General features: G+C 31.6%; 2 protein-coding genes across 4 annotated transcripts; both read left to right on the plus strand.

The window, feature by feature from the left end:
* Positions 1 to 509: 509 nt before the first annotated feature.
* On the plus strand, positions 510 to 5456 carry LOC132302823 (uncharacterized). 3 transcript variants are annotated; one of them, XM_059799801.1, is made up of 4 exons: positions 541 to 633; positions 796 to 826; positions 2869 to 3839; positions 5240 to 5456. In XM_059799801.1, the coding sequence occupies exons 3-4, from the start codon at positions 2871 to 2873 to the stop codon at positions 5291 to 5293; spliced, it is 1023 nt and encodes a 340-aa protein (XP_059655784.1). In that variant the 5' UTR covers positions 541 to 633; positions 796 to 826; positions 2869 to 2870; the 3' UTR covers positions 5294 to 5456. The 3 variants fall into 3 exon arrangements, with proteins under 3 accessions (XP_059655794.1, XP_059655775.1, XP_059655784.1); XM_059799811.1 differs by lacking the exon at positions 796 to 826 and having other exon boundaries at positions 510 to 633; positions 5234 to 5456; XM_059799792.1 differs by lacking the exon at positions 796 to 826 and having other exon boundaries at positions 510 to 633.
* A 6860-nt stretch (positions 5457 to 12316) lies between these two features.
* Positions 12317 to 12673, plus strand: LOC132276087 (ARGOS-like protein). Its single transcript, XM_059777349.1, has one exon. It carries the CDS (start codon positions 12317 to 12319, stop codon positions 12671 to 12673), a length of 357 nt encoding a protein of 118 aa, XP_059633332.1.
* Positions 12674 to 13684: the final 1011 nt, after the last annotated feature.

Here is a 13684-nt window from a genome sequence, read left to right on the forward strand (position 1 = left end):
ACTAAATCAGCCATCTATTTTAAATCGAGAGAGTAAATGCAAGGAATTGAATACCTAATAAGTTTACATCATTTATGTAACTATTTTAAATTGAGGTTTGCAAATAAGCAACACTTCAAAATAAAAAATGCTAAATTTAATGTTATGTATAATTATATTTTGTTTGAAATGTAATTTTTAATGTTATATAAAATAATATTATTTGTAATTATATATTTATATTATGGTATTTAATGTTATTATTTATAATTATATAATATTAGTTATAATTTATATATAATTTTTAATGTAATATATAATTAGATATTATTTAATGTTATATATTTATATTTATAATTTTAATCTTATATATAGTATTTTATGTTATATTTATATTGATACGAGAGGTTTGGCCTGACAACATAATAATTATAAATAAATCTAATCATACATCGGGCAAATATTATAAATAAATTTAATGATTACATAAGTCAACATAAATAAGACACTGCCACGTGTCCACTGGAAATAATTGCGAATGGGCCTCCTCGCTGTCTCTCTGCATAAAAAAACTCGCTCTCACAACCACAAACACGAATCAAAATCCATAATTCAATTCTACTCTCGTCTACCATTTCACTTCTCGGTTCTCAGGTAACAATTTTTTCTTTTTATTTTCTGTTTGATCTGATTATATGGTTAGTCTGTGTACTCTTTCAGTGTTGTGCTGAATTTATACCAATTTTTTTCTTTAATTTTGAATACATTACATATATATTGGTAAGATCTATCAGTTCGAATCTCTCTCTGTAACAGATCTGGATCGCATTTCACCTACTACTTAATGGTAATTGGATCTGAATTTAGATCTATCTGTTTCCAGTTTTTTTTTTTTTGAAAGTATTTTCATCTGTTTTTTACATGTTGAAATCAGATTTTAAGTGCTTTGATCGTTCCTTTTAATCAAGTCAGTTTAAAGTGTATATATATCATAATTGATCTGAAATCCATTCTCTCTCTATGCAATTGAGTAGCTCATGAACAGTGAAGTTCACAGATCTACTTAGTCTTGAAGTTTAATTTGATTTGATGTAATGAACTTGTGTGCGATTAATGCATTTTGATTACAATTGAGTAGATATATTTAGGCGTTAAGTGCAAAAAAAAACTCCTAAACTATTACCTTTTGCAAATTACCCTAAACTAAAATCCGCCCCGGAACTATTGATTTGTTACAATTGAAGACAAATTTATTACAAAAGACTATTTTATCCTTTTCCATTAAAATTTTCATTTCTTATTAAATTATTTTATTATCTTTTCTCTTATGTAAATATTAATTATACTATTTACCTTAATTTTATTTTTAATATCAATTTATCATAAAAATGAAAAAAAAAAATAGATAAATAGATTTATTACTACCATTTTCTAAATTGATTAACTTATTATTAAAACTTTGTTATTTATAATAAAATGTATTATAACTAATTTAAACATTTTTATCGTAAAAAATTATCATTTTTTTCATACAATATATTGATGAAAATTTAATAAAATACTTTTGAAAAAAATACCTTCTTTTCACATAATATATTCCTTAAAAATTAAAAAATTAATTATTATTTTTAAAAAATTTGTACTAAAATTTTTATTTAAATAATTAATTAAAAAAATAAAGGTAAATTTATGCAAATTTAATGGAAAATATCTCATCAAATTAGTATGAATTTTTTCATAATTTATTTAGATAAGAAAAATATATTAAATGTAATTCAATAAGAAGGGGCATTATGGTCATTTAATGAAATCTAGTATAGTCCTTGGGGTATGTTGCAACAAAATGAGATAGTTTAGGGGGTTTTATACACAAAATATAGTTCAAGTGGGTTATTTGCAAATTCAAACATAGTTAAGGGGTTTTTTGCACTTTACCCTATATTTACACATTGCTTCCATTGATGGCATCTGATGGCGTTACTTCTCAAGTTAACCTTGTGCTACTCCGCTAGGGTTCCAACTCAAACATCTCTTTTTTGTTTCTATAAACTCTGTTTGGTTAGGAAGAAAATAATTTTGGGGCTTGGCAAGTGAAAATTAAAGTATGCGAATTGAGCGAACCATTTATTTTGCTCTTTCTATGAACAAATCTTCACATAAAATAATCATTAGTGATTTTCTTTGCTCAACTAAGATTATATGCTACTCTTGTTTCTAAACAAAAAATCTATAGGGCTATTTATTTTTTAATTTTTTTGCTTGGGGACTAATGCATTTTGATCGCCACTTCTATCCACATTCTGAATGTAAAACTATAAATCCTAAGGGCTTGTGATGAATATCTTGAGGTTTCCATCTCCACCCTAGGGGAAGAAATATCACTTGCCTCGTGCTTTATCCTTTTAAAGATTTTTAATCTACTATCAATATCTAGTTATTTTTGTATAAAGAATTCAACATTCAAAAAGCTTGTGCCTCAATTCTTTGAGCCTTTTGCCTTACCTTGTGAGGGTCCAATGCTCTTCCATTTTTTGAAAGAGAGGACTAGTTAAATCCAACAAAAACAAGGGGTGAAAAAAAAAAATCAGCAAGGAACTAACAAGTTCTGGCTAGCACAAAAGTGGACTTAATCCTTACTTAGCAATACTTTTATGAATATATCATATTTATATTTATGAATATATCGTATTTATTATTGAACTACGAGGGACTGTGTAAATAGAAAGGTTGTTTGACGTTATGTCTGTAATATCTAAGTTATAGTGCACTAGTATAGTATTCATTACTTGCAGTCTATTCTTTCTTGTGTCAATCATTTTTTATTTTAATTTGATTTATAAAATCCTTGTTATTCGACTGAATTGTTCTTTTAACATCTTGAATATAAAGGTATGGCATCGTCTGATAAGCCAGAGATAGTTGAAAGGGAGGTTAAGGAGAAGGAACACAAAGAAGATGACAACGATGAAGGGAAGGATGGATTTATTGAAAAGGTAAAGGATTTCATTCATGATATTGGGGAGAAGATTGAGGAAACTATTGGATTTGGGAAGCCAACTGCGGATGTCACAGAAATTCACATTCCATTCATTAATCTTGACAAGGCAGACATAGTTATTGATATGCTTGTCAAAAACCCAAATCCCATTCCAATACCACTCGTTGACATAAACTACTTAATTGAGAGTGATGGAAGGAAACTAGTTTCAGGGTTGATCCCTGATGCCGGGACAATCCATGCACATGGTTCAGAGACTGTCAAGGTACCATTTACCTTGATATATGATGACATAAAAAGCACATATGATGATATAAAGCCTGGAAGCATCATTCCTTATAGAATCAAGGTTGATCTCCTAGTGGATGTGCCTGTCTTTGGTAGGTTAACTCTGCCACTTGAGAAAACTGGAGAGATCCCCATACCGCAGAAGCCTGATATTGATGTTGAAAAAATAAAATTTGAGAGATTCTCTTTTGAAGAAACTGTTGCAAATCTTCATGTGAAACTGGAAAACATGAATGATTTTGACTTGGGTCTCAATGCACTGGACTATGAGGTTTGGCTATCTGGAATGAGCATTGGAAGTGCAGAAATCTCCAAGTCCGAAAAATTGGTTAAAAAAGGAATAAGTTACATCGATATTCCTATCACCTTCAGGCCGAGGGACTTTGGCTCTGCTCTTTGGGACATGATTCGAGGGAAAGGTACTGGCTACTCCATGATAGGACACATTGATGTGGACACACCCTTTGGAGCGATGAAGTTACCCATCAGTAAGGAGGGTGGCACAACCCGCCTTAAGAAGAAGAAGGAAGACAGGGGCGATGATGATGATGATGATGATGATGATGATGATGAGGTAAACTGATATTTTATTTTTATTTTTATAGAAATGTTTATGTAGTGATCGGTAAGATATAGAAACCCACTCATCTTATTCGTTGTGAAAGATAGGAAATCTTAATAAAAACTTAATATGTTCTATGTGAAAAGGTTCCGCCTCCCTTCCCTTGCATGGTGGTGACACTGGTGAGAAATCAAATTCAAATTTATTCTTGTGTATATTAATGCTGGCTGTTCTGCACATACTTTAGAATGAAGTCAGATGGTTTAAAGTTCTTGAACATGCATAATCAATGACAATTCAGTAGGCTAGAATGTTGGGTGATCTCAATTTTCTTTTTCTTTTCCCCTTTCTGTTAAAATTTCTGGTAATGAATGATCAGTAATTATCAAACTGGAAGGTGAGGCTGCAGTAAAAAAATTAGACATAATGGTTTTTGCAGAAGTGTTAAAGAAATGCGAGATTATATGCCTCATGCACCATAGGAAGAAAAGCGCATATGACAATTTAATTGACAACTTTAACAGGAACGGTGATACTTGTGATGCCTTGCTGAACTATGTACAAATGACACTAATTAGATAGGGTGGTAGAAGGAAATATCAGATGCATGTTTTTTGTCTTATGTATTAAGTCTAGCAGCAAGAGAAGAATTTAAAATTCTGAATTATAGTATTAGAAGTTCATTTATATTCCTATAGTATTATAACAATATGCTTGCCTTTGTTGTGTGCAAGAAAATTATCTGTGGATCTGTGGAAAGGTTCTGATAGTTATCTAATTCTATGAATAAATCAAATCTAGGAAATGCCATTGTAGACATTAATGGGTTAACAATCAATGTGAAAATGTGAGGTGGAGTGCTCAAGCTCCAGATAAAAGAATACCCTCGAGCTTTTAGGCAGAGCCACATGATTATTCGAACAAAGTTTAATCACTATAAACGAGAGGTATTAATTCAATACATAAATTATACCTTTGTGTATGTAGTTGCTAGAAATAACTATTCTACTCGGAGCATCCTATGGTTTGATGCAGTTTCTAGACTTGAGTATTCTACTTGTAGCATCCCATGGTTTAAGTCACACCCCGTTCAAAGATTAATATTGTAAGAATCCCATGTATTCCAATTGAAAGCACCTGGTGAATTTGATATACTAGTTATACACAGTCTGATTAATTTTTTCTATAGGTATAGTGAAGTTGGATTAATCTGATTTAAATAGGAAATGACATAATATGAAAATAGGATCCTGTTGTTTTTTTATTATATATATATATATATATTGGTGTGTAGGTATTACCAAACCTGATTGATGTGTTCAAATTGAAGAACTTAAGGTATATTTCAAAATTATTATTCTTGTTCTGCACATTATATTTTAAAATTTCCACTTTCCTTTATGCAGGATTAGAGAAATGGCTTGAAGGAGTGGTTGATATGGGTAGCTTGTGTGTGTTACTACTAGTAGACGAGCGAGATTCGATTGGCACTATATTTATGTTTGTGTATTATTGTGGTTGATATCACAAATTGGCACTTGTCTTTGCTTGCAGAGTGACTTTTTTAAGACTTTGAACTGTTGTTCTATGTATATAATATTTACCAGTCTCCATTGGACTGTTTGTTTCTATGTCAATTGCCCGGGACCTTTCTTTGCCGATCTTACAGTTTTTCTGAGAAAAAACGGAGTCAAGAAAACCTAAGAAATGTATGGAAAGTAGTGCTCTATTATGATGGTAAGTGCTTGTTTGACCTTGTTTTAATTTTCAATTGAGTGTATTTTTTCATATTTTTTCTTTAATTGGTAAATTTACTCGCACACGTGTGACTATTGAGGTTTGAACCCTCAACCCTCAAAAGGTGGAGGAATATATATAACTCAAGCTAAGGAATTAGTCGGCCTATATAGAACTATTAATGGTTGGAATGGAATGTTTGAAATTTTAGGAATTTATATAGAACATTTGTGTTGCGAGTAGTTTTTTATTTAGATTTTGCTACAAGTTGATTGACTCCAAAACTTTTGGAATAAAAAGCACTTGTTTTAATGTCATCACATATTTTAGTTCTTAAAAAAAAAAATAGAACTAGACAAGTAACCAGTAGAAATGTATATATATGCAAAAGGAGCAATTGAATGCTCATTTATTTTCCTTAAACTTGATATAACTTGAAGTTAAGTTTTTACCCATTTGAGTTAATTCTTGAGAATTACCTGAGAATTTGTTTTTTAAATAAAAAAAAAATTTCTTTGGTTGGCAAATGATTTATCCTTTTTAATTGGGAATTGTATAATGACAATCACACTTTCAGGTATTTGGTGTGCCCAATATACTGGCACATCTATGTATAACACACGCCGACACGAACAATTATGAACTTACGATGTGCGCAGTACACGATTTATTGGGCACATTGTATATATTCTCCGCTTTTAATTCTTGTTATTGATATTGTTGATTGAGTCAATAGCTGAAGTCGTTGTCGAGCCATTTGCAGCCGTGGAATGCTCAATAGCCACTTAATTCCTTATCCTGATACATAATTTTTTTCTTGAATAGACAGTCAATGGCACTTTGCACCAATGTAATTTTCTTGGAATGAAGTGAATCATCTCAAAATTAGAAATGGTAAAATACTAGGTGGATGCAGCAAGATCATTATTGGGAACAGTGGAACCCTAGAAAACTGATTATATATATGAGTAAACAATTCCTGGCACAAAGGATCAAGAGATCAAATTCGAATAACTACATGGTGGTTGTAGGAAGATCATCAAATCTTTATTCTGATTCTTCCCTAATCATCAAGGGCAAGCTAGGCTGTAGTAGTGTTGTTCTGCAATCCTATCCTCCAATCACTAGGAGGGGTAGTTATTGGCCTTAAAAGGGCACTGCTATTGGATATTTGCCTCAAACAATGTTGTTGGACCTTAACTTCGAAAGAAATACGAAATGCAAGTATACTACTATTGAACTTGTATTAGTCATTGTCACTATTAAGGTGGGGCCCATCATACAGAGGTGTCGATCGCCACCGTTAATGGCCAAACCCACTCGTTAATGGAGATGTGTAACGGTATTAGATATTTAAAAAAGGATTACCAACCGGTCAATGCGGTGAATCATAATTTGATACACCGAACATCTTCAAAAGTTTTTAATTTAAAACGTTACAAATCGTTGCTTCAATGCTGAGAAAGATGCATAGAAACCAAAGACGTGAAGTTGGCACATTAAGAAGATTTTTTATTTTATTGGTTTTTTTTGCTATTATGTTTTCAACCTACAATGATTGAATCTTGTTATACAAACTAAATATTAGTATAACTTATATAACTTAGTGATACTTTTTCGTCTTTCAAAATAAAAAATCGAAAATTCAAATCGTATAGAAATAAGTGAATGTGTAAGTGTATTTCTTGTCAGAAATAAATAAATAAAATAAAAAAATCTTGTCATGGCCAATGAATCCACTCAATATAAGATGCAATCACATGGCATTAGATGCAAATACATGTATTGAAGTGAGTCAAAATGACTAGGGCATGGAATGGCTTTAACTGAGATCCCATTCAAAGTTCATTTCACCAAGTTTGGACCATAATTTTATATTCATATTTCAAGTAGGATTGGATATCCATATACTTTTCCAAGATGTCTTGTATTGAGATATAGTTGTGCACAAAATGGAATGATTTTTATTAGTTTCAATTCAAATTGAGTTCATTTTATATGGGTTGGTATCAAATACAGATTTCATATAATATAGGATTCTATTTACAATTATATATCCAAATAATTGTAGGGTATGGATTGATTCAATGTATCAATCACAGTATAACGGATTCGGACAAAATCAGTGTAAACTAGCCGATACGGATCGCGTACCGAATTTAAAAAAGAGTCGCGTATCGAACGATACGGCGAATCGTAGAATAATAGTATAACTTTCTCATTCTCAAATAAGAGAAGAGAGGAGTTCGAGTCCGGATATAAACAAAAATAATGTATGTGAGCCTTGGTGTTTTCTCAGTGATTAAAAATAAATAAATAATTTGTTTTTTATTTTATTTTTGGGTTATCCAAATATGAATGAATCATGAACTTTCACCACAGATCCACTCATTTCCATTTAAGTCAAGACAAACAATTCATTTAGTCGCACACAATCCCTTGCGTGGGAAATGTAAGACAGTCTGTCCTCACTTTATTATTTTAATTTTTTGAAACTAAGCAACTTCCCTTTTTTTTAACTCCTAAAAATCTAGGTCAATCTCATAAGAGTCGGGCTTTTAGCCAAAAAAAAAAAAAACATAGAATCAGAACGCCGCCCACACTCACTTTTTAATTTATAAATCTATAGCAGTACTTTACAGTCTCGCATCCAAATTCAACTACACACAAAAGTGTTTTGTGCACTCCCTTGTAAACATGATTTTGTACTTTAAATTTAAGTTAACCGACTGCAATATATATATATATATATATATATACCTTAATCTGGTTCATGATGTATATACAGGCCATACTGATATTATATATGTTCATCTGAATTCTGGATCAGTGGATCACTCTGTGTTTGTCCATGTTCATCTTATTGTAATCTAATGCGGTTGTGGTGGTGTTTTATTATTCGGTCAATTTCATGTGGGTGTGTGTGGGCTGTTAATGATGGTGGGTCTGTCCCTCTTTGCATCTTCATATGATGATCACGTGGACGTGTTTGTTTGGTTTTATTGGATTATATCCCTTTTTTAGAGTTTGTCTCTCTAATAAGCGTTGCTGGGTCAATGACTCTCTGTTTGTCCATTCGGCGTAACGAATTATTACCAAATGCGATGCCTTTTTGGGCTGGACAAGATGTTGTGATGCTAACGCCATAATTCTAGGTGCGTAGCGGTTTCCGCCCACTGTTTTCTTTTTACATCTAAAAATCATAATAATAATAATAATAATTTAATTAAGTTAAATTAAAAAATTCCCAACTTTTTTAAAAAATTCACACAGACCTACAATATTGTTTCTAATCGTAAGATTTAAATACTGAATGAGTTTTGATTAAATTCTTTATATATATATATATATATATCTTAGAAAATGCTCCATCTGTCCTACATTAGTAGTCCATTTTTTCTTTTTAGAGTGTCCCAAATCAAACGTCCATTTTGAAAAGTCAAACAAAATAAATGCCATCTTTTTATAATTACCCTTTTAATTTTTTAAAAATCTAACAACTTGGTATTCTATGTATTTAAAATTTAAAGGATAACATAGTAATTTGAAAAGAGGACAACGCATTAATTGCATGTCCCTTTAAAAAGTTATAAAATCAAAAATAGACAATTAATAAGGGACGGAGGGAGTAATTTTTTTTTTTTTTTGAAAGGTAGAAAATAAGTTAGATCAAAGGCTGGTATGTGGATTGCTGTGTAATTTCGATGAGTGTGTTTTTGTTGAAATTTGGATAATAAAGCAACTCCTTTTTCTCACTAGTAGGAGAATTTCTCAATTATGGATTAAATATATTAGGATTATATTTGGCTGCTTAGAATTAAAATTTTAGAACTGAAATTGATAAAAATAAAATGAATAAAAAAATTAGTTTAATTTTATGAGTTATTTTTTTTCAATTTCACTTATTTTAATTTTAAATTTCTAATTTCATGCTGCCAAAAATAACTTAAATTTTCTCTAATTTATGTCATGGATAATGATTTTTATATAGAGACATAATTTCTAGGTTAAAATCTCTTTTGGATGTTGATTGTGGAACATAATTCATACCCAATAATTCCTCCTTTTGCAATAGTACTTTGTGTTTAAAATATGAGAGAGAAGACACAAAAGATTGATTCAATGTTAATGGCTAACCCAGTCATATTAGACCCGGCGAGGGTCAATTTAGACTATAAAAACTCCATTCAATTCAAGCTTCTCAACGGTCTTAGTATGTTTTTTTTAGTGTTTTAAGAACATCACTTAATCTCATTTATCGATTTCTACTGATCATAAAAAAGTTCTAAATCTCAACACAAGAATTTTTTTTTAAAAATGACTATACATTTATAAATAAATAAATAAAAATCTTAACTTCCCTCAAAAAAATATAATTTTCAAAGGATGAATTTACAATAAATTACTATTAACGCGCATATCCCATTTTTTGCACAACAGGGTCATGAAATTCCACAAGAAGCGACCAGGCGTACCAAATGAAATAGATAAAAAAGTTTATGAAAACATGAATATATACACTCTATATCAAGTATAAGTATAAATTAAATTACAATTCGAGTTAAAACTTGAGTCATGCTTGATTTGTCATAACTTAGACTCAGTCAAATTAAATTTGATTTGGAGACTTTTCAAATTAACTTGAACTAAAAAAATAAGAAGAAGAAAAAAATTGTAACCGTAAAATTGAGTTAAATGTTAATCGATCAGTCCAAATTAGAACCCTATTCATGAGTATATAAAGATTTCTTTCTTCATTCGAAAAAAAAAAAAAATCTTATCCATAAAATTGAGTTAAAGGTTAATTGATCAGTTCAAATTATACCCTTGTTGATTTTTTTTTTTTTTGAATATATATATATATATATATATATATATATATATATATATATATTATAAAATAAAATAAAAACTCATATTTATAAAATTAGTTAAATGTTATTCCCTTCATCTTATTAAAAGTGTAAATCATAACGTTTATAAATTGAACTGACACGATTTTTCGTTAACGATATTTTTATTGAAACGGAGGTAGTAATTAATTGGTCCAAATAACACCCCTATTCATAATTATATCTATTCTTCATCATTATACGAAGAAAAACCATGTCAAATCTCTTTGTTTGGCGATGGGAGTCTTTCTTGGAATTGGTAGTAAAATTTTATCCTAATCTAATTATTCAACAGAAGACTGCCTTAGCAAACAGTAAAACAATGAATCCATTGCTGTCAAGTCCAATCTAGAGAGAGAAAGTAGAGAGAGAAAAGCAGGGGGTCCAGGGGTGAGGAACCTTGGGAGACACCCCTCCTTTGTTTTTCAAAAAACATCAACCTGCACGTCAGCAGCCCCCACTCCGTTTTGAAATTCACTGAATCCAACCCCAACCCCTCCCCCTCTCTCTCCTCTCTCTCTCTTTCTCTCTCATCCCCTGTGGTACATGCAATGTGGATGTAATACAAATGCAGTGGAACAACCAAAATCTCTCCATATCTAACCCTACCCTCTCTCAAAAGAGGAAAACCAACCCGGAATATCAAATCTCTTAATCCACACGCATCTCTCACTCATTTCCTTTTCAACCTCTTCACTTCCTTTCCTCCCCTTCACCCAATTCCTTTTTAATTCCCTCAACCATTCACACCCAATTCTCATATTTATTGGTTTATGAGTTCATTCTGCTACTTTGTCAATCCCAAAGATTTGTAAGAGAGAGAAGCAAGTGTTTGGGTAGAGAGAGAGAGGAGAGAGTATTTGGGAGGAAATGCTAAAAGGGTCCTCTGTATACTGTTGCCTCATTTGGAAATCTTCATCCCAAATCCGCCACCAACATTCACATCAACATCATCACAGGTATCAACAGTTTTAACTGATCATTGGCTATTCTCTTGTTATTTTTCATTTCCTTATTAGGTAACATAAATTCATTATCTGGGTAACTTTTTTTTTTTTTTTTTCTCTTTAATTGGAAGAATTTACTCTTCAAGAAATCATATTTTGTTATTGTGCCCTCTAGTTAGGGTGGGTTTTTTTTTTTTTTTTTTTTTTTTGGGTACCATAATAATTTCATTGTATGTATTTATTTGGCGATTGTGATTCTTCATATGGTAAATTTGTTTTGAGAATCGGCAACTTGAATCTGATATCATGGTTAATGTGATCCCTCTTGTGTTTTTTTTTTTTTGGTTCAAAACATGTATGATTGGCCATCTATAAATATTCATTAATTATTCATTTGATTTAAATGCAATTTAGGTTTTTTGTAACTTGATTTGAGTCTGATCTTTCCCAAATTGCTTTGAAAATTACAGTTGGAGATGACACATCAAGTGTAATGGATATGAGATCAACCTGAATTTGTGATTACAATCTTGGATGACATTGGAGGTGGTTCACATTCCTGGAAACTAAAACTTTAGGCTATACATTTGCAACCTTTTGTAAGCACAAACTGATCTGAATTGGTTGTTTGGCATATCTACTTTCCCTGTGTTAATACATAATAATTGGGCACTAAATTTTGAAAGCTTAAAACAATTTCAAAGTTCACAACTTTGTGAATCCGTGAAAGAGTTTTCGGATTGGTATTGAATCTACGGGATTTGTTTTACATTGTGGCGGAACTAGTGAGGGTAAGTCTAGTTCCGAATTTGGATCAAGCCGAAAGTATTCAAGCCTGTGTGTTTTTTTTAAATCTTGGAAGTAAACAGAACTTTCTGAAACAGAAGTGAAACTGCCAAAGGGTTTGATTAAAATGCAGTATCGTCGTCCCGGTGGTGGTGTGATGGATATGAGAACAAACAAGAACAATACTCATTTTCTTTACAAGAGCACTGCTCCATTGGTTGAAGGAAAGAAAATGGAGTTCGGGCGGTCTTACTCGCAAGGGAACAACAACAGAAGGATGTTTCCGACTAGCTATTTCAGCATGGAGTCATTGCTTCTGCTCATCTGTCTCGCGACGTCGTTGCTGATCTTGCCGCTGATACTGCCACCGTTGCCGCCCCCACCTTTCATGCTGCTACTGCTTCCGATTGGGATACTGGCTCTGCTTCTGATCTTGGCTTTCATGCCTTCTAATGTCCGGGATATTTCTCAAACATATGTGTAAAATTGCTTTAATTCCTGTCATGTATACAAGTTTTTGTTAACTCAAGTGTTCAGAAATTTATAAACTTATGATTATTTCGTTTTTTATAGTTCAGTTTAACACCAGTATTGTTCTGTAGTACTTTGAGAAAGAAGATGAGATATCTTCCTGAGCAGTTTACTTCATTGTTCTAAAAGCTTCTCTGTGTTCAATTTTCTTTCATCTTCTTTGTCTTTTGTCTTCCATAGCCATACTTTGACTGTATTTCAGATGTAGCAACCAGGAAATATCAAGCTTACTGCCAAATCTATTTCCAAAACAAGGTTGTTTAGGTTTATGTTACGTTTGGGAACTCCGAATCTGCACATTAGATTTGGAACTAGATCCATGCATTGGATTTGAAATCGGCACATTAGATTTGGAACTAGATATACATGCATTGGATTTGAAATTGAAGGATCCAGTTTCAAAACCAAGGGGTCGACTCAATGCTGCTCCCAAATTAAATTTTATCTAATTTCAAATTTAGCGAGCTGATTAGTGCTTCCAAACATAGCATTAGTTTATTTCAAATCAGAGAATCATATTTCAAAAACATGGTTCTCTAAGCTTAGTTTACTTTAAATTGATTTGATGCAAGGAATTTGTGGTGCTCATTTAAGTTGTTAGTTATGTGATTTTTGAATAAGTTGGTGTTTTGAATTTGGGATTGTTTGGGCTAAACAGTAATTATTCAAGCTTGAAATTTTGGGTATTGGGATGACTGGTGTGTAGAAAGTTGGTGGAAGGTGATCCCCCCACTGTTAGGTGCAAAGATTGAAAATTTAAGGGGAAAGGTAAGTGGGATGAAAAATGTATCCGCCAAATTACTTGCATAGAAGTTAAAAATGAAATTGTAAAAAAAAAATTGAGAAAATATTTTTCCATTATCCTCACATCCCATTTGCTAGAAAATTATCTCATTTTTTAAGCAAGTGTCGTGTTGTTCGAGTGATCAAGTTACTCTTTGTGTCTGAGAGTCCATGTTCAAAC

Source organism: Cornus florida, unplaced genomic scaffold, assembly GCF_030987335.1.
Source record: "Cornus florida cultivar Cherokee Brave unplaced genomic scaffold, ASM3098733v1 CherokeeBrave_3.0.0_Hap2_Chr01, whole genome shotgun sequence".
In the NCBI taxonomy this organism is placed as follows: Eukaryota; Viridiplantae; Streptophyta; class Magnoliopsida; order Cornales; family Cornaceae; genus Cornus; species Cornus florida.

Coding starts and splice junctions, on each gene's coding strand:
- LOC132276087 (XM_059777349.1), top strand. CDS start 12,317: ATGCAGTATCGTCGTCCCGGTGGTGGTGTGATGGATATGAGAACAAAC.
- LOC132302823 (XM_059799792.1), top strand. CDS start 2,871: ATGGCATCGTCTGATAAGCCAGAGATAGTTGAAAGGGAGGTTAAGGAG. Junction 3,840..5,239: donor ATGATGATGATGATGATGAG/GTAAACTGATAT, acceptor ATGCAGGATTAG/AGAAATGGCTTGAAGGAGTG.